The 21,251-nt window shown below is 45.3% G+C and overlaps 1 protein-coding gene across 10 annotated transcripts in view; it reads left to right on the forward strand.

Annotated features, from left to right (window-relative positions):
* FMNL2 (formin like 2) overlaps positions 1 to 20,543 on the forward strand; it is a 146,526-nt gene extending 125,983 nt beyond the window's left edge. For 2 of the 10 annotated variants that reach the window (XM_061363768.1, XM_061363776.1), the window contains 17 exons: positions 194 to 304; positions 1,614 to 1,763; positions 3,737 to 3,838; positions 4,792 to 5,107; positions 5,551 to 5,751; positions 6,992 to 7,012; positions 9,369 to 9,493; positions 10,121 to 10,323; positions 11,437 to 11,671; positions 12,293 to 12,361; positions 12,532 to 12,612; positions 12,959 to 13,088; positions 13,246 to 13,409; positions 13,680 to 13,781; positions 14,276 to 14,374; positions 15,274 to 15,397; positions 19,943 to 20,543. In XM_061363768.1, coding sequence (XP_061219752.1) covers positions 194 to 304; positions 1,614 to 1,763; positions 3,737 to 3,838; positions 4,792 to 5,107; positions 5,551 to 5,751; positions 6,992 to 7,012; positions 9,369 to 9,493; positions 10,121 to 10,323; positions 11,437 to 11,671; positions 12,293 to 12,361; positions 12,532 to 12,612; positions 12,959 to 13,088; positions 13,246 to 13,409; positions 13,680 to 13,781; positions 14,276 to 14,374; positions 15,274 to 15,397; positions 19,943 to 20,052 — 2,343 coding nt within the window. In that variant the 3' untranslated portion in view covers positions 20,053 to 20,543. The other 8 variants (XM_061363769.1, XM_061363772.1, XM_061363770.1 and 5 more) reach the window with 8 other exon arrangements.
* Positions 20,544 to 21,251: the final 708 nt, after the last annotated feature.

The raw sequence follows: 21,251 nt of genomic DNA on the forward strand, positions 1-21,251 counted from the left end.
AATTTCTGGAAACTATGTTTGCTTTTATCACAGCAGATGAATGCTCTCTAAGCCCAAGTCCAGCACCAAGTTGGAAAAGACCTGCAGAACAGCAGATCACAGTTTCCCCTTGTACTAACTGCAAGGAAATGTTGTCATTTGTTGTGTCTGACCCTCTGATGCCTCCTCTCACATGCAGCATTTTTCCTTACAGGTGGCCTGCATGCAGTTCATCAACATTGTTGTCCACTCAGTGGAGGACATGAACTTCAGAGTCCACCTGCAGTACGAATTTACAAAGCTTGGCCTGGATGAGTACTTGGATGTGAGTATGATCATCTGGGTTGCCAGCACCTTGCAGTGTGGATCTGTTCCCCAAGGCTGGACGCATGTGAGCCAGGCCCACCTGCAGCCATGGTGGGTCCACACCACATCCCTCAGCTCTGCCACTGCCCAGCCTAGCCTTAAACCTCCTTAAAGCCCTCACCCGAGAGCTTTTAGGAGGGCAGAGCATGGTTGTCCCATCGTCTCTGCTAAAAATGCCATGCCTTGGCTGCTGACTGGGGGCTGTGGCCTGGAGCCATCCCTGCAGAAGAAAAATCAGCTGCAACTAACTGCAATTACAGGCTGGGAGCTAAATTTTTAGCTTTGCCTTATAACAAAGGGAGGATGAACCGCAGTTGTCCTCGCCCATGCCACGTCCCTGACCTCCAGCTGCAGGCTACAGGCCTTGTGTTGACCTCAGCTCAGGTGCTGCCAGGGCCCCCTCTATCTCTGCATGAAAAAATCCTCCTTTGAGTTTTCTCTTGTTAGCCAGGTGTTTTCTTGTGTCCTCAGGGAAATGCTCTCTTTCAGAAGAAAGCTGTTTTTATATTTCCCATTCTTGTATTTTTCTTTCTCTCCCTGTTCCTGCCCTTGGGAGTGCACATGAACATGGTACTTGTATTGACAAGGGATTGATTTGTCCCTGTTGACTTCTGCTGAGCAGTAACCAGGAGAGAGGTTTTCTGCTGTCTGCAAGACTGAACCCAGGTCTGTTTGGGGACCCAGGGTGGCACACACCCTGCAGTCCATTGGGAACAGGCAGAGCATTTCAGAACTGGTGCTCTAGTGTTATCTTTGGAGATAAAGCACAATCACTTTGAACACAGCAAACTCCAATGCAAGGTCAGTGAGAACAATCGGAGGATTTGCTCCAGGCCATGTGGCTGCTTTGAACCTAAACACAGGCCTCACCTCTGCCTACTGGACACTGAGCTGGTGACCACCATGGACAGCAGCAGGGCCAGCCACACCGGCTGCGTGCCTCCCATGCCTTGCGCTGTCCCAGAGCTGGGACATGGCATTCAGAACTTGCCACAGTCAGTGAGCAAGCACAGAAGAAAGCAGTAACATCCTCTGTAGTAGCACAAGATAAGATGCTGTTTAGCTTTATTTGAAAGGTCTGGATTTTGGGTTTTAAAAAAACTACTTTATTATTTATGACCCCAGCTAAAATTAGATTGTGAAGTGGTGTCCTGGGTAATGGAAGTGGCCTGAGCTCCCACTGCTCTCCCCACCTCATTTGGTGTCTGCATCCTTGCTGCGAATGGCTGCCAGTGCTGAGTGACACACTTGTCTTCTTGGATTTGCAGAAACTGAAACACACGGAGAGTGATAAACTGCAGGTGCAAATTCAAGCTTACCTGGATAACGTTTTTGATGTAGGAGCTTTACTGGAGGATGCTGAAACCAAGAATGCAGCCCTGGAAAGAGTTGAAGAACTGGAAGAAAACATTTCTCATGTTAGTACCACTCTTTGTCACCTTTGCCTCTGAAGTAGTTTGGAACCCGCTCTGTTCATGGGCTTTGCTATGGCCTATTTTGGGAGGTGGAAACACAGACACAGCAGGGCTACAGCTTTTGGGATCAGGTTCACTTAGAAAAAGCCTTAGGACTACCGTGCTTCTGCACTGGGGGAATAATCAGGTATTTGACAAATGAAGGAATCGGGGAGATGTCGGGCAGGTAAACTTCCTGGGTGCTTTCAAGCTGTATTTCGAACCTCGTATTCTGTTTAGTTTTCTGTGTGCTCCACTTGCTACGAAGGCTTGTTCACAAACTGTTTATTGACCTGATGAGAAAATGTCTTATTCTGTCATTTTATTTACTCTCCGATCTGATGCAACCCCTGGCTTCTTACAAAGGGGTGGCATTGCCTTGTTAATGGGGGGCTTGACACGGCATTTCTGTGTACGTCAAGGGATAGTTTAGCCTGTGCTGCGCAGTGTCTGCCTGTATGATTGCTTACATGGACACAGCTTCAGTGCTTGCACACCTCAGTAGCATCAGCCAGTTTATCCCCAAAAGCTGCTGTGAGCTGGGAGGTGATGACCCCCTGTGCCTGGGGGCCAGCTGAGCAGAGGTCCCCAAGGCCCTGGTGCAGCAGGTTTGCAGCTACAGAGGCTTCAGCTTCAGTTTGGTTGCTGTTCCAGGTGGAGTCACTTGGCACACAGAGCCTCTGTTGCAAGGGGTTATTTCATAACTGGGGAAGCTAATTTACATAGAAATTGCAAATTCATCAGTAATGCAGTACTGGTAAATAGAGCAGATATCCCTTCCCTGCCCCCCTACCCCCCCCCACCCCCCCCATCAATGTCTTAAAACACATTAGTGGGCTTAAGCAGGAAGGGACTGAAAGAGAGATACTACTGCTTGCTCAGTTCATTGTTTGTTCCCGGCTTTTCTGTCCCATATCTTCTTATTGTCAGTTACTGTAGTCCAGAAAACATGGCTTGGCTTTTTTAAAGTCACAGTGGTTTTCCATACATTAAAAAATCATAAACGGTTCATCATTCTCTTACTATTCCTATATTGCCATCACTTAGAATAAATGTTCTTAAAACAACTTGCTGTGCAGCACTTACCCCTTTGAGGTGCCTCTCTGTGAGAGATAATTCAGTAGAAATGGCACTGATGGCTTCATAGATCTCCTTCTAGCTCTTCGGAAATTTAATGGCTTACTCTAGTGGCAGTTTTTAAGGGTTTGTTTCTGATCTAGTTACATAAACTATACTCATCCCAGGACCATGGACATCATTTTCTGGCATGTGTTGACAGAAATGCTAATAGTAGAATTATAGAAGTTTTATTTAAAAAACACAGCAAACGGTGCCACCTCACCGTTGCAGCCTTGCCTGAGCAAGTGTGATAATAGTGGTGATGGAAAAGCCAACAAGAACTGTGAGGCTTTCAGATCTCAGGGTTGTGGGGTTGGCAGAAAATGAAAATCAACCAGAAGACAGTGGAAGTAAAAAAGAAAATAAATTCATAAATAATCAAATTAACCTCCTTGTGAGAGGTGATATTTACACATTCCACCATTTCAGCATCTATTCGTTTTGCAACAGTGCCATTGTGGTATTCTGTGGGGTTTTGGGGTTTTGGATTAGACTTAGTGTGTATGGAAATAATTGCATTTTAAGTGCTTTATTATAGAATAAGCCTTCTTAACCTGGACAGTTTCATAGCTACATTCCAGCCAGGTTACTTGCTGGTAATAGCTGAAGGATAGCATTCTTCATCAGAAGAACCTTCAGCAGGACTCAGTGCCCTCTGATGACATGCAGGAACCCTATCTCTTTCCAAACAAAAACTTCGGGATTTGGTGGAAGATCAATAATTTACCATCTACCCCTGCTCCAACTGTTCCTTACATCTTGGCTGAGAAAACTACTATTACCCACTTATATAATTTATTTCTCTTTTTGAATGATAGTTATCTGAAAAACTCCAAGATACGGAGAATGAAGCCATGGCAAAGATTGTGGAACTGGAAAAACAGCTTATGCAAAGAAACAAAGAACTGGATGTGATTCGGGTAAGTGCAGTGGGAAAGCTCTGGCTGGATGCCATGCTTCAGGGGAGCACTTGATATATGGGAGGTAATGATTACGGCACAAGTGACCTCTGGTAGCTTCCTGATTCTGAGCCTAGGACAGATTTCAAGTAGAGTTGTGCATGCACTCAAAGATGAATATAAAAGCTTTTTGAATGTGCCAGCACATCAGTGAATGTGGTACATCCTATCGCTCTGGTTTGTAACATTGCTATTTGGAGCTTTGCATGTGGTTGGCTGTGGAGGGGCATTCAAGGTAGACTTGAAGTCCTTTTTGGGCTGTGCAGCTGCAGGACAGGAGCAAGTGCCCTGTGTCTGTGCTGTCAAGCACAGCCAGCTTTCCGTGAGCAATCCAGACGCGTTACTTCTTGGTGTACAAACTTAGTAACAAAAATATTGATATAATATTAACTAACTTCAGCCTAAATGTCATCTGAAAATGTGGCTGCTTCTAGGATTCCTTCAGAGGGTCTGCCCTGGGTTTGTGCAGGCACAGTCTTCTCTCTAGATCAGTAGCTCTGTTCCTGCTTCCCTGTATGGGCCAACATCTGCTTATAGGTAGAACAACCAACAAGGTGGCAGATAATCTGCTGAAGTCAAAACTGAGGTAGCGTACCTACACTACATATTCAAGACTAGCGTAAGACATGAGAGACATCATGGAAAAACAATGAGAAATTCTGCACCCCAGGTGTTGTTGGCCACGGGTGAGATTTCTCCCAGGACTCAGTATTGTACACAGCCTTGCTGCTACCTTGGGAAAAACACAAAATGAATTCTTCCTCAGCACTGAAGACATGCTTTGCATCAGAGCTTGGTGTTAGATACAGCCTGGCGCAGTGACCATCCAGTGTCAGGCTGTTCTTCTGTTTCTGACATTGATATTCTGTTCTGTGAATACAAGTGCAAATACCTTGTTTCTGTGGCATTCTCAGGAAATCTACAAAGATGCAAATACCCAGGTTCATACCTTGAGAAAAATGGTGAAAGAAAAAGAAGAAGCCATCCAGCGACAGTCAACACTGGAGAAAAAGATCCATGAACTGGAGAAGCAGGGAACCATTAAGATCCAAAAGAAAGGTGATGGTGACATCTCTATCCTTCCTGTTGCTCTGGCCTCTGGGATGGTGCCAGCAGGGTCAGAGGCTGGGACTGGAACATGTGTTGCACCAGTTGCTGGAGCTACATCTTCAGTACCATTGCCACCACCTCCACCACCATTACCTGCCTTAGCAGTGGCATCTGAGGCAGGTAAGAAGCCTTTTGTCCCTGAGATATGGGCTGGTTGGGAGCTGAAAGTAGAGTTTGTTGTGCTGGGGACAGTCACAGCAGCCTTGTGCTGATAAAACCACCTTGAGTTGTAATGTGCCTGCAGGTCATGGCACCTTGCAGGAGCTGAGAATGCTGAGGTCCCCACCTGTGTTTGCACTCTCTCTCTGGGTGGCTCCCATGTTTGTCTGATCCATTTCTGAGCCCTTCAGACAACATTAAAAAAATGGTTTCATTAGGGTGGTTTCCTCCCATGTTAATGCACTGAAGTACTTTGGGGAAGGGTCCACTAATGCTTGGGCCAGTCTGGTGAAGGAGAGGAGATGTATAGGGGGGTATGGTGGATGTTGTGACATTTTCTAAGCATTCTCTTACTATTTCAGTCTATGTTCATTAAAATACCTAATTTTTCCTTGATCTTGTAGTGCAAAATGGTCCTGTGTCAGTGCTGATGCCACCTCCACCACCGCCTCCACCACCGCCTCCACCACCACCACCACCTCCTCTCCCAGGTCCAGCTTTGGAGACAGCTCCTGCAGCTCCGCTGCCTCCACCACCCCCACCATCAGCACCCCCTCTGCCCGGGACAGCCTCTCCCACTGTGGTGTTCAACTCAGGGCTTGCAGGTAAAACACCCATCCATTTTCCTGGTATGCTGTGGGTCACTGGCAAAGTAAGCAAAGACAAGGTCAGGGTACATCAGCTAGAGTTGACAGGGTGCCAAGGTGGGACTTAGTCACCCGTTGTCTCTTACTGGTATCACAGCAGAAAGGATTTATAAAAGGAAAGAGCATATATCAAGAAGACAGTTTTGGTTTGGTCTGGAAGAGATGCCTTCTTTAGTGAAACTAAAGCTATTGCCAAAAATATTTTTCAAACATGATCATTTTTGGCTTTAAGGAAACAAAATATAGTTTTGAAAGAAACACAAAGCTTCATGGTTTTGATTTCTTCTGAGAATTTTGTGAAATATCTGTGCAAGCAAATGGTAATTTTTTTTTGAAAGGAAGGAAGAATTTACTTGACCATCTTTGATCATGTTTTTATGCACTCTGACGTATGCCAAGCATCTCGGGCAGCAAGTGAATGCTAACTGGCATCACACCACTTCCCCTCTCAAGAGCATGTTATTGAGCCCAGAAAGCGAGACTGAGGAGCTCTGATTAATAGGGTGGGCTTTTTTTTTAATTTTTAAACTGTATTCCAGTTTAAAGTATTCCAGCCTTTCAAGTTTCCTCTGAAAGCTAAATGCATCATGGAACTCCAGGGTCCCAGAGTATATTACAAAAAGGAAAAAGCACAGAAGGCACAACACAGCTGAGGTTACGGGCTGATCCTCCCTGGTGGGTTTGACAGAGCAGGCAGTGGTTGTTCGGCATGCAGTGCAGTGCCAGGGGTTGCTTGGATGTGGCCGTGGTGGGGCTCAGAACTCAGCTGCCAGGAGCACAGGAGCTCCTGCCTGCAGCAGGGGTTGTGCCACCAGGTGCGCAGATGTCAAGCTTTAGCCCCACATCCTTGTGGCATCAGTTGGGGATAGGAGCGCTGGGGCAAGCTTTGCTTCTTCACATGGCTCTTGTGAGCTGCACCAGTGGCGAGTGGCAAGCCCTGAAGCAAGAGCTTCTCGCTTAGGTGCTTAAGTGAGATGCCCAAAGCCAGGTGGAGTGGATATTTTGTTCTTCAGTGGGTTAGGAGAAAGAAGGAGATGGAAAGTGCATTGTCTTGATCCAATGGCTGCACAGAAAGGAGCGTTGACAGAAAACAGGGCAGGAACTTTGTCTGGGTCAGAGGGGAGTCAGTGAAAGAACAAATTTGCTTTTTTGACCATTGCTAACATTTTTTTCTCTGTTCTTTCTGCTTCCTGGTAAGACGGGCCAATCAAGCTCTTCTGTAGGTTGCTTTCTGCTAAGTATTTACTTACCTCTCCGCTTTTCCCTCTGTGTTGCGCCTGTGTGTGTGCCCGTGGGCTTGCGTCCTGCAATGGGGAGGCAGTGGAGGGGTGGGGGGAGGCTGGTGCAGGGGTTTGCTGGCCAAAGCCAGAGCCAGAGCATGTGTTAGCTTTGGATATGCTGCCAACCATCAGGATTTGGCACCGAGGAGACCCTGATTCGTCAAAGCACTTCAGCAAGTAATTAAGACACATGGCTTCTTTTGAGCCATACTCAAGCTATGCTCTCTGCACTGGTCACACCAGGGATGGGCTTTTCCCAGAGAGGCCAAGTGTGAAGCTGCAGCAGCTCTTGCCAGTGGCGAGTACCCTCTGCGGGGCCTGGTTCCCAGCGTGACCGTATCCCCACTGCACTGCTGGCAGCGGCATGACTCCTGGGAACGTCACCTTGCCAGGGCTCTATAGTGGACAAGGAAGGGAAATTTTAAGAGATTTTGATTAGCTATGTCAGGAACTGGCCTGTGAGGCAGTTAGCTTCCTTTTCTGTCCTGAAATAACCCAGAAGCAGTTAATAATCTATTCTAATACACGTGCAAGTGGAAATGTTGTTTGTTTGGGTTTTTTCAATGGTTGTTTCAGATGGAAAAAGCAAGGTTTTTTTTCATTTTAGGGATTATTCTGAAGTAGCCACATTAATTAAAGAGTAAAATTCTGTTTAGTTTAGATGAGCAGAAGTCAATCACATGTGTTCATGTCTTCCAGTTGAATAAACATAATTCCCAAAATACACAGCTGAATATTCTGTATGTTCCCTGTTGTTCACTTACAGTTCTTTGTTTCAAGCAAATACTTTTGCCAGTAATTTATTCTTTGTGATGTCCCTGCAAAATGAGCATGAGCATGAAAGGGACATGGACACACAGCTTGATTCTTGTTTTTAAAGTGGAACGACAAAGCAAGAGAAATGTTTTCAGCATTCACCTGACTCCAGTGCACAACAGGACTGTGTCCTGAATTAGGTCGTCTCTGTCCTGGTGAAAACATGCACACAGAATCATTATGGAAAAGTAAAATAATTACTTGCTCAAGTGCTTTGCAACCTGGGATCCTGGAATCTTCTGAAATGGAGGGACAAAAATCTGGCAACCCTACAGAGCATGGAATACTTGGCAGGGTCACTCATGCTACAAGTGCAGGGTAGGCATAAGTGAGGAGCAAACACTGGACTACACAAAACCAGACATGATCCATCCTCACCTGGGGGTAGCGCTGAGCCTGCTTAGGTGTGCTGTGGGGCTGGGCATCCCCGGCGGGGGTACCCCCTGCCTCCCCTCTGCCACCAACCAAATAGCTGTTTTTTTCCAGCACTGGAGAGGAAGAACTGGGGTTTCTGTTTCATGTTTGCAGCTTGGAAAGAAACAGTTTTTCTCAGTACTTCAGAAGCAAAACATTGATTGATGACTTTAATGAGCAACCTGGTTTTGTAGCAACTAGGAACTTCATGTTTACATCAAGATACAAAGAAATGAGAACTCAGTTACAGAAATTATTCATGTGCCTTCCAGACCTGTTTGCAATAGAAATAGAAACGTGTTGTTTTCCTTGCTCAAACGTCACTTTTCTATACTCTTGCACAGATTGATGAGTAGTCAGTCTTCATTTTCATAGCTTATCTGTGTAAGTTACTAAATAGTTTACTGGTTCTGCACAGCACAGGAAGACTATTAAACCAGTTATTTCAAGCATGGTAAAGCTCATGTGCGCTGCAGCCTAACTCTTTTTGCTTGAAAAGACAAACCTGGTGAAAAGCAGTAATGCCCCATTGCAGCAGGCAGTGGGAGGGGCTGCTCCCTGTGCCAAAACCTGAGGAAAGGGGCTTTTTTTTCCTTCTTGGCACCTATTCTGCTTTGAGTTTTGTGACAGAGGTCACAGATCAGCTGCGCATGCCTGTGCATCAGTTCACATGGGAGTGGGCTCTGCAGCAAGCAGGACAGGGTTAAAGTGGACCACTCTCTTCATTTTCTGTAGTGTTTAAATATAGCCCAGGCTTTTAAATTAATCCATCATCATGCAGTAATAAATTAATAACACATTTTGTTTAGTGAAGTTGTCACAGTGTCTGGCATTTAGTCCTGTTCTGCAGAGGCTGGGCCTGAAAGAGACGAAGGGCTAGATGAAAGCCTTTCGGCACTGTTTGCCTGTCCAGGCAGCAAGATCTTTCCAGGTTTTGAGTGTGATAATTTAGCTCTGGCCAGTTCTTCCTGCAGTGCTGAAATCCCGACTCAAAAGCTGCAGTCTAGGCATGTGGGGTGTTTTTGCTGGGAGAATTCGTCATTTCCTCTCCTCTGGTATCTTTAGCTGTGAAAATCAAGAAGCCAATCAAGACCAAATTCCGCATGCCAGTGTTCAACTGGGTTGCCCTCAAACCCAACCAGATTAATGGGACGGTCTTCAATGAAATAGATGACGAAAGGATCCTGGAGGTATGAATGCTACTTGCTGCCTTCTGCTCCTACTTCTGTCCATAACACAAGTGAATATCGGTGATCCCAGCAATTGTGTTGCCAGATGGTTCATCCAGTGGCCCCTGGTACCCCATGGGTCAGTGTGAGTGCCTTGGTTGAGAATTAGGGGTGGTAACTAGTAGTATTGATAGTAAAGGGTGCATACCTGTTGTGTGCATTTGTTTAAAAAAGATGATCCAAGATGAGAATGATTTATTTTTTTCCCAGCCTAAAATTGCTGATCAGTCTGTAGGAGTTAGGCTTGGGTGGTGGCTGCATGCCAGGGAACGAAGCCTAAAGCAGCGCAGCACAGAGCTGAGCATGCAGGTCTTGCATGCTCCTTGTGCCCTGAAGATCCACGTGGCTGGATAAAGCACAAGTGCTAACATGAGTGTTTTCCTGAACTTTTGAACGTGTATAGGGCTGTTGGGGGAAGAGGGCACATTTCAGGAACACATGGTGGTTACATCTGCAGCCGCTGACTGAAGTACTCTGCTATAAGTCTCAGCCACCGCAAGGTTTTTATTGTAGTTTTGGCACAATATTAGGCAGCATGGGTTTTAGTGTTCACTGCAGGAGGGATAAATCGTTTTCTTTCCTTTTTAGGATTTAAATGTGGATGAATTTGAAGAAATATTTAAAACAAAAGCCCAAGGTCCAGCCATTGATCTCACTTCAAGCAAGCAAAAGATAACTCAGAAAGGGTCAAACAAAGTCACATTACTGGATGCCAACAGGGCGAAAAATCTCGCTATTACTTTAAGAAAAGCTGGAAAGACAGCAGATGAAATATGCAAAGCTATTCACGTGTAAGTAAAACACTTGTCAGCAAAGAAATCATATTCAAGATTTACTGTGATTTTGGTAAGTGGAATGGTTTTGACCTGGCAGTTGATGTAAATGCTTTTGCATCTGGAGAAAATCCAGGAGTAAGGATGGAACCATTCTGAATTGCCAGAAATCAGATTCCCTTGAAACTAAAAGTAAAAACTTTCAGCTTTATGTCACTGTATCACTATTGAGGCTTATCAAATTAACACTTCTCTTATTAAAGAAGCAAATTCATATATATACAGAGTATGCCACTACATACTGCATCTCTCATTCTGTTTGCACAGTACTTTCTATTACCGTGAGCACTCAAAACCCAGAGTATCAGGAAGAGGCAATTATTTTAGTTTTGCTCCATGAAACACGAGTTTAGTCCAAGTGCAGAAGAAGGTTTTGCATAGAATTAGGTTTATGTAATGGCCCCAGGCACTGCCAAACACCAGTATAATACAGGTGTGTCTCATCCCATGCTGATATGGACTGTTGCCAGCTGACTCCAGCAGGTCTCAGGGATGGAGCACAGGTATACCTGCTCCATGGGGCTGATCCTGAATCCATCCAAAAACATTTAGTACTTGTGGCCATGACAGCCATCTGCCATTTCTCCAGTAAGGAATATCTTCAAAGTTTGGATGCACAATTTTTACATTTGCTCTGGTGAGGAGGGTGACCCAAACCTGCTGCAGATTGATGCAGGTTCAGCAGTTGGGGTTTACAGGGCTCTGGCTCAATTATGTAAAACTGCTGTTTACTCCTCCTTGCCTACCTTCTCTGATGAAAATTCTTTGGAAACAGAAACAGGGTGCCCGGTAGCACCATTCACATCAGCACAGTGACCTTGTTCACATCTTCATGTGCAGAGAGCTTCACATGCAGGACCATGTCCCCAGACCCAGCCAGGGCAACAAGAGCAAGAGTCACTTCACAGCATCTTCATAGTTTCTTATTGCTTTACTGACTTAGGCTAATGTGTAGCTGAGCAGTGTAGGAAGCAGAGCTGCCTTTAGCAGTGTTCTCTCTTCTTTTACTTTTCTATCATTTTATGTAGAGCTTTGTCCTAACACCACTTTTTCTGGTTTGTTATCACGCAGGTTTGACCTGAAAACGTTGCCGGTGGATTTTGTTGAATGCCTCATGCGGTTCCTGCCCACCGAGAACGAAGTGAAAGTGTTGCGGCTCTATGAGCGGGAAAGGAAACCCATCGAGAACCTGTCTGATGAAGACCGGTTCATGATGCAGTTCAGCAAGATTGAGAGGCTGATGCAGAAGATGACCATCATGGCGTTTATAGGCAACTTTGCAGAAAGCATCCAGATGCTGACTCCAGTGAGTGAGGGGCAACCCTTGGGGACACTGGGGCGATACATGGGGTTCAGCCACTGCCTAAAAGCTGTGCTGTGCAGCACGGGTCAGCTTGTGGGGAGCGTTACAGGGTGTGGGGTGGTCAGAGAGGATTATAGAGATTTTAATTTTTCTAAGACATGGAGATTGTTCCAAGTGTTGTGGGGCAGTTGCGAGTTCTGACAGGGACAGAATGAGAAACACAGGAATGAAAAAGTGGTTTTCTAGCTGTATTTTCATAGAGCAGTGACTTTAGCATCCCAGGGGCTGTTTGTACAGCAGCTTATAGCCTGGACTGTTAGGGAAAGTTATCATTAGTGCTGGCCCGTGGGCTCTTTGAAGTGTGTACCACTCAGCTTGATGCAACTTTCACAGTCGTGAGGATTGAAATGTAAATATGGTTTTACCCAACTGCATCTGAGTGTGGTAAATCTGTGGTGCAAATGAGTTGTTGGAAATCCTGATGTGTCAGGGCAGGATAACATTCATGCTAGGGCCCACAGGATGCATGAAAAACAAGAGGTTTTTTTCAGAGTTTTTTAGATTTTAATTTTACTCTTAGGTTGGACATGCATTAACCAAAGCATTTCCTGTCTTTACCTGCAGCAACTTCATGCAATAATAGCTGCATCTGTCTCCATAAAGTCATCCCAAAAGCTTAAGAAAATACTGGAGGTAGGTGCGATGTTAGATATGTTCAATGACTCCATCACTCACTGGTGTGTCCCCTTACATGTACCGAAACAGTACATGGGTGCTGACATACCAGCTCTCCTTCCAGAGGTTTTTAAAGCACCATGCATTTGTCCTGAAAATTCATCCTCTGTTCTGTTTCATCTTTGCAGATAATCTTGGCTCTTGGAAACTACATGAACAGCAGTAAACGAGGAGCTGTGTATGGATTTAAGCTACAGAGTTTAGACCTGGTAAGTAAACCAGAGGTACCTTTTGGGCACCAGGTGTGGCAACACATTTCATTTACATGGCAAGAGTGGCTTCTGGGGGCACATGGTGAAGACAGACCATGGCAGCGGGCAAGGCACTCCCTGATAGGGGGTGTAAGTTTGCTTTGCTTATTGTTGTTTTGGGGGGCTGCTTAGGAGAAGGCACATGTCTTCAGAGGTTTTGCAGACCACAGCTTGAAAACTACCTCCTAAACAGTTGAATGAGCTTTTGTAGCCAGGCCTGTCAGGTGGAGAAGCTCTGGCTGAGTCCCTTTGCTTGGAGCCTCCTGTGCCTCCACCCAGCAATCTCTTTGCCTTTTCTCCCCAGCTCCTAGAAACGAAGTCAACAGACCGAAAGCAGACTCTGCTGCACTATATTTCTAATGTGGTCAAGGAGAAGTACCAACACGTATCCCTCTTTTACAATGAACTTCATTACGTGGAGAAGGCTGCTGCAGGTACTGTGACCCTCCTGTCCTTGATGAGTGGTGGTGGCATGCATGCCATTCAAGAGACTTCACAGCATACTATGGGAGCTCTTCTTGGTGGGGAATTGTTCCAGCTTCAGGAAGTTGCACAGCAGGAATGATGCAGCATTTTTGTTTCATTTCCCAGTGTCTCTTGAAAACGTCCTCTTGGATGTGAAGGAGCTGCAGAGGGGCCTGGATCTGACAAAGCGTGAGTACACCATGCATGACCACAACACGATGCTGAAGGAGTTCATTCAGAACAATGAAGGGAAGCTAAAGAAACTGCAGGATGACGCCAAAATAGCCCAGGTATTTACTTATTCTTAGTGTGCAAGTGACAGTGAGTAGTAGCATGTCACTGCAAAGGAAGTGCTTTATATATACAGGAGGGATGAGAAGGTGCAGCAATGTTAGAATCGTAGAATGGTTTGTGTTCAAGTGCTAGATGTAGATGTGCTAGTCTGACCGAGGGGTTTCATATGCAGATGAAATCTAGACACTTCATAATGAATGCTGCAGTAATGGATGGGGAGTTTATCTGGAAATACATGCTATACATTAAATCTGTGCTTTTTGTAGGATGCTTTTGATGATGCTGTGAAGTATTTCGGGGAGAATCCCAAGACGACACCTCCCTCTGTCTTTTTCCCAGTGTTTGTCCGGTTCGTGAAGGCCTACAAGGTAAACGGAGCATCCTCCTCTTCGATGTCCCTCCAAACCCAATTTGGTAGCTGTAGGGCTCCAGACTCCCAACAAGCCACCTTATGGCTCCCTCTAGCTTTGACGCAGTGTAAACTATCCCTGACAGCACGGCAACAATAGCATGAGGCGGCACAAGTAGTTGTTTTGGGATTATTTTCAGGGCTGAAAGACAACAGGGCTGTCTGAGATACTGGAGGAATCCTCAGAATATCTGAGTGGCTGCAGTTTACACCTTTCACACTGAATACGTGTCTTTTGAGACTGGGGGAGGATGGTTTGTGCAACCTAGGAAGGTCTCTCCCAGCCAATGATTTCAGGCTGTGTTGGGATGCAGCTAAATTGCTGTACTTGATCTTTCTTCCTTGAAAAGCCCCATGGTAGCAAGTGATAGTGCTACTAATTTGTAATTTTTAGGTTCCCTGTAGCAATTGAAAGCTATAATCTCTGGGTTTTTTTTTTTTTGTGATAAATAGCAAGCAGAAGAAGAGAATGAATTGAGAAAAAAGCAGGAACAGGCCTTAATGGAAAAACTTATGGAGCAGGAAGCATTGATGGAGCAACAGGACCAAAAGGTAAGAAACAGATACATCTTAACTGGCAGGAGCCATCTCATGTTTTTTCCTAGAAAGTTCAGAAACCTCAGCTCTGTGTAAGAAATCTAGTTGCCCAATTTACAGCTCCCTAGAAATAGCGTCTATGGACTTTTTCTTCTTATATAGAGAGAACTGAAATAAGCTGGAAGTGTTATGGTGTATGGTTCTGCTACTTTTGAAGTCTGCAAAATTAAGAAAAACTGAAAGAAATAAAATTAAATGACTGAGAAAGTCATCTCGTCCACACTGCCATTCGCTAAACTTATTTTTTCTCTGGCCTTGTATTTGTTAAAATCTGGTGGGTGTTCAGTGTGCAGAGCTTCCCATCGCTTACTGGGAGAAGGAACAATCCTCCCCAGTCCTAACCTGTCAGGGCTTGGTGGCAGGACTGAGCTCCACGTTACTGTTTTGCAGGTATTTTCCTGACTTTTTTTGTTTTTTTGAGTTAATATTTCAGATTTGCTGGAGGTTCCCATGGCTCTAAAACAGACATTTTATCAGCTGGTGCTGCTTCCAGCAGCTGTTGTTGGGAACTTCAATTCCAGCGATGCTTTCTCCCTCAGAAGGAAAGATGGTTCTCCTTATTCCCCTCATGCTTTTCAGGGGTGACAGCTTGAAGCTCCAGTTCAAAGTGCTGAGAAGGCTTGGAAGTAGGTTACAAATGTAAGAAGCTTGGCAGCCAGGCTAACTTGTGACTCTGTCCATCCTCCTCATGGAATGTGAGCTAACTGCCATGTTCTCCCGGTCTTGCAAAATTGGGCAGAAAACTGGCAGTTCCTGTTGCTATCAGTGCAATCACCTGGTGTTTCACACTCACGAAAAGAGAAACAGGATAGCTGGAGGTCAGGCCTTACAAATCCTCTCTTCTTTTCTTTCAGTCTCCTTCACATAAAACAAAGAGACAGCAGCAAGAGCTGATTGCAGAGCTCAGGCGGCGGCAAGTCAAGGATAACAGACATGTATATGAAGGGAAGGATGGTGCTATTGAAGATATTATAACAGGTAACAGCCTTTTGTTCTGTAATCTCAGAGGCCCTTTCACAAAGGATAAAAATGTGTATTTGCCTAGTCGCTATTGTAAGTGCTTCATGTACTTCTTGAGAAACCATTACTTGAGCTTAGGAGAGTGTTTATATGATGTGAAGCAAGCATAGAAACCTTTGCTAATGGTATATAACAAACAAACCCCAACAACCTGCCTTCAGGTGTCTGATGCCAGTGCTGTGTGCACACACCTCAGACACACGCTTGGTTTCTTAGTTCTTCTCTTTTAGCATGTGGGTCATACTCATTCTCTGATCTTTACAGTAGCCAGCTCAGTGCCTGATCTCAGCAGATGCTCCAGTGGGGATATGCATGCCGTGCAGATCTTTCCCAGAAACCTTTTTTCCCCATAAATGGAATGAATGACAGATATTTAACATTATTAAGAGCCTACATTTTCATTAAAATGTACTAACAGTAATTGCACCACATTATTGCACAGTTACAGTGAATCATTTAGTCAAACCTGAATGATTTATGACCCTAAACTCTTCTGGTTTTACTGCTTCTCAGACTGGTAGGCAAAGTCTGCACTGATCCCAACCCCGGGCTGGAGGGAGAAGTGCAGAACCCACTGTTGTACCCAACACAGTCAGGACTTCGGTGCAAGTATTTGCTGATAAAAAGAGACACCTTCTGAACTGCATTTTGCCCAGGAGTCGGATAATTTTTAGTTTGTACAGCTGCTCTGATTGCAGTACTTTACTGCAATGATTTTACTGTGTGTTCTTCACCTGTGGTGTGGAAGGAACGTGATGTTCGTATTTCAGTAGCTTAACAGTCACTTGTTGCCACAGAAGCTCAAAAAAAGCTCACTGGGTAGGATTTCCTTCGCTACTGCTCCTGAAAGTTTTTCCTGTAGGAGGACAGGAGAGCTGTTTTACCACTGACTAAGGAAACACAGGGAATTCTTGCCCAACTAGATGACAGGGCTGAAATGCTTGAAGCTTTCACAACTCTTTCTAACCTTGATTAATAGCTTCCTAAGATACTATTCGTAATTTAAGGGACAGAGTTGCTATAATATCTAATCTGTTACTGCTTCTACAACTCCTGCAGACTCCTAGAAGCTTGTTTAATTGCTAAAGCGGTTCTGCTCTGTGGGAGAAACAGATTGTGTGGCACAAAACCATCCACATTCTAAAGGCAGTCCGGCCTAGGGGAGTGCCAGACTAATAATAAAGTGATACTAAAAGTTAGGCACAAAAAGTCCGGTAGGACTGAGGTCAGGTGAATACTGCCTGTGAGATCCCTGTCAATGGTATGGAAATGATCAAAAGTGTTGTGGATAGGATGCACAAGAAAGCTCTGCTGATCCACAGCAGAGCTCTGTCTAGCACCACACCCTTTTCTGGAGCACGTTTAGCAGTAGTCTCTCAAACCAGTTGAAAATGATGTAATATAAGAAATGCTTATTCAAAGATCTGCAACTGCCTCATTGAAAGCCCACTGAAGTACAGTGCTATTAGGCAGCTGGTTGGAATATGTGAAACTGTCCCTGGGTGTCCGTAACTGAGCACTAACACTGTACTAATGCAATAGATCTGCTTCTCACGGCTCTGTTTGTCTGTTTGGCTGTTATTCCCATGCAGTGCTGAAGACTGTGCCCTTTACCGCTCGAACTGCCAAGCGGGGCTCTCGGTTTTTCTGCGAACCTGTTCTCACTGAGGAATTCCATTACTAAACTATTCCTCTTTCACATCTGATGCTCTTAGAAAAAAGAAAGGTTGCTGTAGATTTTTGACACTTCTCCATTTGTACGGATCTCAGCCAGGATCATGTGAATGTTGAGTGTATAGTAATGTACAGCGTCACCTGAAGTTGTTTTTATATCACCTCTGTTGCATGTCTGTGTTTCAGTAACTTTTTATTCCATCCCATCAACTTTGCGCTTGATGCTTTTGGCCATCCTTGCGTTTCAAAGGCATCTCTCACCCTCATGACAAATACCATAGAACAGCAAGTGGTGGAAGTCACAGTAGATGTGGTGCAGGTTTCCTACAGTTCGCAAGACTTAGGAGATCAAATGCAGTCAAAAAGTGACAGTTCCCTTGGCTTTTCTATGTCATCTCTTCTGGCCTACAGATCTTTCTCTGTCTGCCAGTCTACCAATGTAAAATGCATGCAATACATCAGCTATATGCCAAAGCAAAATTACAAGTGGCATGAACTAAGTGGGACTTTCTTGGGGTTGGCTTTCTGGCTTGGAAGGGTTGTCTGCAATAACCCCCATCCTCTGTGAGGAGTATCACATTTTAGACTTCTTAACCAACACCTGCATGTTTGTCTGCATGTGAGATATGGGATAAAATAAACAGCATGAAATCTTCTCTCGTTTGGTCACATCCATAATTAACTCTTTTCAGTTCCATGCCAACTTGATCTAAAGAAAATCAGAAGCGTGCACTGAGTGCTAACAGTTCCAATTCACTTGGACTTTGGGCAATGATGGCATTGGGCTTGGTATGTGATCCAGGGGGGAGAGAAAAGGAGCAGAGCTGGGAAAACACCCTTGGTACATGCCAGAACTGCAGAAATGACAGTGAAAAACTTGACATGGAACTGAGCAGTTTACATCGTGTGGTGTAAAGTGTAAGAAGGGTGTGTTTAACCCAGCATGTCTGTTAACACTGTTGTCTTGAATTAAGGACTCTGTGGCTTAAGAAGACAACAGTGTTTCACTTCTATGATACGTATTTTTATGAATGCTTCTAATAAAATTGCAAACTATTATCAGCTCAACAGTTATTTGCTCTTTCGAGTTAATTGCAGTATTCTCTTCCTGGAGCCAATCTTCAAAGCAGCTTGGAATTTGGTTAGCGAGAGGCGAGGGTGGCCCTCCTGTCCTTTCCTCTCTGTGTCTAACCTCCTCTCATAGCCTTGGCCTCCCCCCTCTTGCTCTGTTGGCTAATGTGCCTAGGAGTTTTGAATGCTGAGTTGACTTGCTCTTCATTTTCCATCCCATTTTTTACTTAACCATCATTTTGTGTTTTGTTTTGTTTTTTTGTTTTTTGTTTTTTTTTCTGTTTAGCCCTAAAGAAGAATAATATCACTAAATTTCCAAATGTTCACTCGAGGGTAAGGATTTCTTCTAGCACACCGGTGGTGGAGGATACACAGAGCTGGCAAGCATCACTTTTTACTTAGCTTCCTCCTCTCTCTGTCTGCCAGACAGTCTGTTGGTAGATGTGGCTAAGCGTAATACTGGTGAGAGCCTAAAGGCCAGTGGAGACCGAGGCAATTATTTTCACCCTCTGTGGTGCAGGGGATCCACAGGCCATTGGCTGGGAACTGTCTTCACACTCTTTCCATTTTGGCCCTTCCTAGTGTAGCCTGAGGTAGGCAGTCTTGTCCCCAGATTGCTTCAGACCCACGTTAGCCCTGAATACTCTGCTGTCCCTGTCTTGGCCCTGCTACAGCCACTGCACAGGGCAGGAGAGGTGGACAGCCAGCAGCTTGGAGCATGGAGACTGGAGAGGGCAGCCTCCAACAAAGGCACCGTCTGCTAGGTACACCAAGAGCTGACAAGTTTGGGAGCTGTGTTTTAGGCAAGGCATAAGTCATCCAGGAAATTGGAGGGAGGATTTGCCCAGTCCAATGCAAAAAAAACCCCAAAACATTTAAAGGCTTTTCCAAGTCCAACACAAATTTTTTTTTCAGCTTGAATTAGTCTTAAGGTGTCCCAGATGTGCTTATTATAGGCTAGCCGGACATGTAACAGCACATGTAACAGGCTTTCATCAATATGTCCATCTCCATCTTCCTCCACTCTTCAGTCCATTGCATTTCATGTCACCTATTCTTCCGTCTGAGCTCCCACCTCCCAACAGCAGCAGCAGCAGCAGCAGGCTGGGTCCAGGAGGAGGGAAGGGGTTGGCTGTTCCGCTGCAGCCTGGCAGGATGGTGCCAGTGGGGCAGGATGGCAGCTGGAGCTCTGCAAGCCACTTGCAGCTGCTTTATCTCAGGGCACCCTCTTTTAGGTAAATGGGTACATAGGGATTGTAGATCTACTCTGTAACACTAAACACTTGCACCATTGTACAAGGGGTCACACGTCTCCAGTGTGTCACACGTCATCCTGCCTTAGAAATCCCCTTCACCGCACCTGGTGTTTGAGAAGCTGTGTGAAAGACCAAGACGTATATCAAGCAAACTGATTTCAGTTGATGTTGCCTTTCTGACTGACATTAACAAACAGTAATGGCCCCTGGTCGGGGAGATAGTCAGACCAACGTGTCAGCATAACTCCAGTTAGTTTGCCAGCATTCTGGCGCATTTCACCAGTATTACCTGCTGCTTGGGGGCGTAGCAAAAGGGCACGTCAGTATTTGCTCACTTCTGCTCTGGTTGGGGTGAAGTCCTTTCTCCTGTTCCTACACAAGCTGCTTTGATTGGCTTCCAGCAGGACTTTTCCTTGTCTAGACTGCGTGCGTGTGTGTGTGTGTGTGTGTGTGAGATGGGGTGAGCCGTGCGTGCTCACGAATGCCGCTTTCCTTTCTGCAGATCTTAGAAACCAGCCGTACCGACGGGCCGACGCGGTGAGGAGAAGCGTCAGGCGGCGCTTCGATGATCAGAACTTGCGCTCTGCAAACGGTGCTGAAATAACCATGTGAGCTGGAGGCCTGCAGGTGTCAAGGAAAGGGGGTGCTTGCATGATACCTTGTCCGTGTCAGCTCTATGTTCTGCCACTCATTTACAGCCTGGGGAATGGTAAAATTTCCTTTCTAAAGGGCTCAAAGACCTAGAAAATGCATAGGAACGTCAGTAATGGGCTCTCCACTCAACTGTAGCTAACAAGTGCCTAAAGTACCTGCTCAAATTAATCAAAGCAATAGGACTTGATTTGATTGGGTATCTTTTTACACCAATACATTATTCAGTATTTTTAACCAAAATGTAAAATACCGTGTTGGTTTGGTTGTTTGGTTTGGTTATATAAAAGTTTAGTGACTGGTCTCCTGTGGACCTGACCTGCAACCCGACTGGTTGTAAACAGGGAATACCTGTACTTGCTCTGTTTTTGAATGCATTCCTGTGCTGTCCACCGAGGGGTTAACCTTGGCTTCAGCCACACTTACTGTCTTGTTCCTTTTTCTAACAAAAACCCCCAAACAACAAGAAAGGGAAGACATTTAAGGGCTTTCTATAAGTAATATGGAATTAGTTCCAGGAAGAGACCCGTACCTTTTCCCACCACCCAGAGTCCGTGCCACTGTAGCTAGGCTGTGCTACCATGTACATCAGTGAGCATCAGGTGTGCAGCAAATGGACAAGAATTTTCACCTCGCAGCTGCAGTGGTTGTGATGTGCAGTGCGGGGCTGAGGCCTTGGAGGTGCTGGGGGCAAATGCGTTGGTGAATGCACAGGGTGAGGAGGGTGGCAAAGGCTCTCCAGTAGCATCATCTTTGGAATAACAGTCTCTTTATTAATTAGCACTAAGGTATTAACATCTCAATAATCAGTATTAGGATTCTGAGGACTGTCGTGGTTCAGTTCCTTGTGCAGAGAATCATCCCTCTGCCCTGCCCTCGGATATTGCACCCAATGCAAAGTTCCTTGGACAATCTGGTTCAAATTCCAGATCATTGGTCAGCGAACGGAAGCCCAGCCTAAAAATCCTGTTAGGTTGTAGGTTCTACATTGCTTTTTAAAGATAAAAGGGACGTGAGAGTGACTGTAGCCATATGCTGCGCCCCGCACTGCCGGTCTGCACCAGAATCCCTGAGCAGCAAGACAAAAGCTGAGCTCGTGCTGGCAGGGCACGTGATCTTCTCACTCGTAAAGAACGGGACTGAACTGAATTTCCCAAGAT

This window comes from Neopsephotus bourkii, unplaced genomic scaffold (genome assembly GCF_033783945.1).
Source record: "Neopsephotus bourkii isolate Nb327-2 ecotype Australia unplaced genomic scaffold, CSIRO-AGI_Nbou_v1 NB_1181, whole genome shotgun sequence".
NCBI lineage: Eukaryota > Metazoa > Chordata > Aves > Psittaciformes > Psittacidae > Neopsephotus > Neopsephotus bourkii.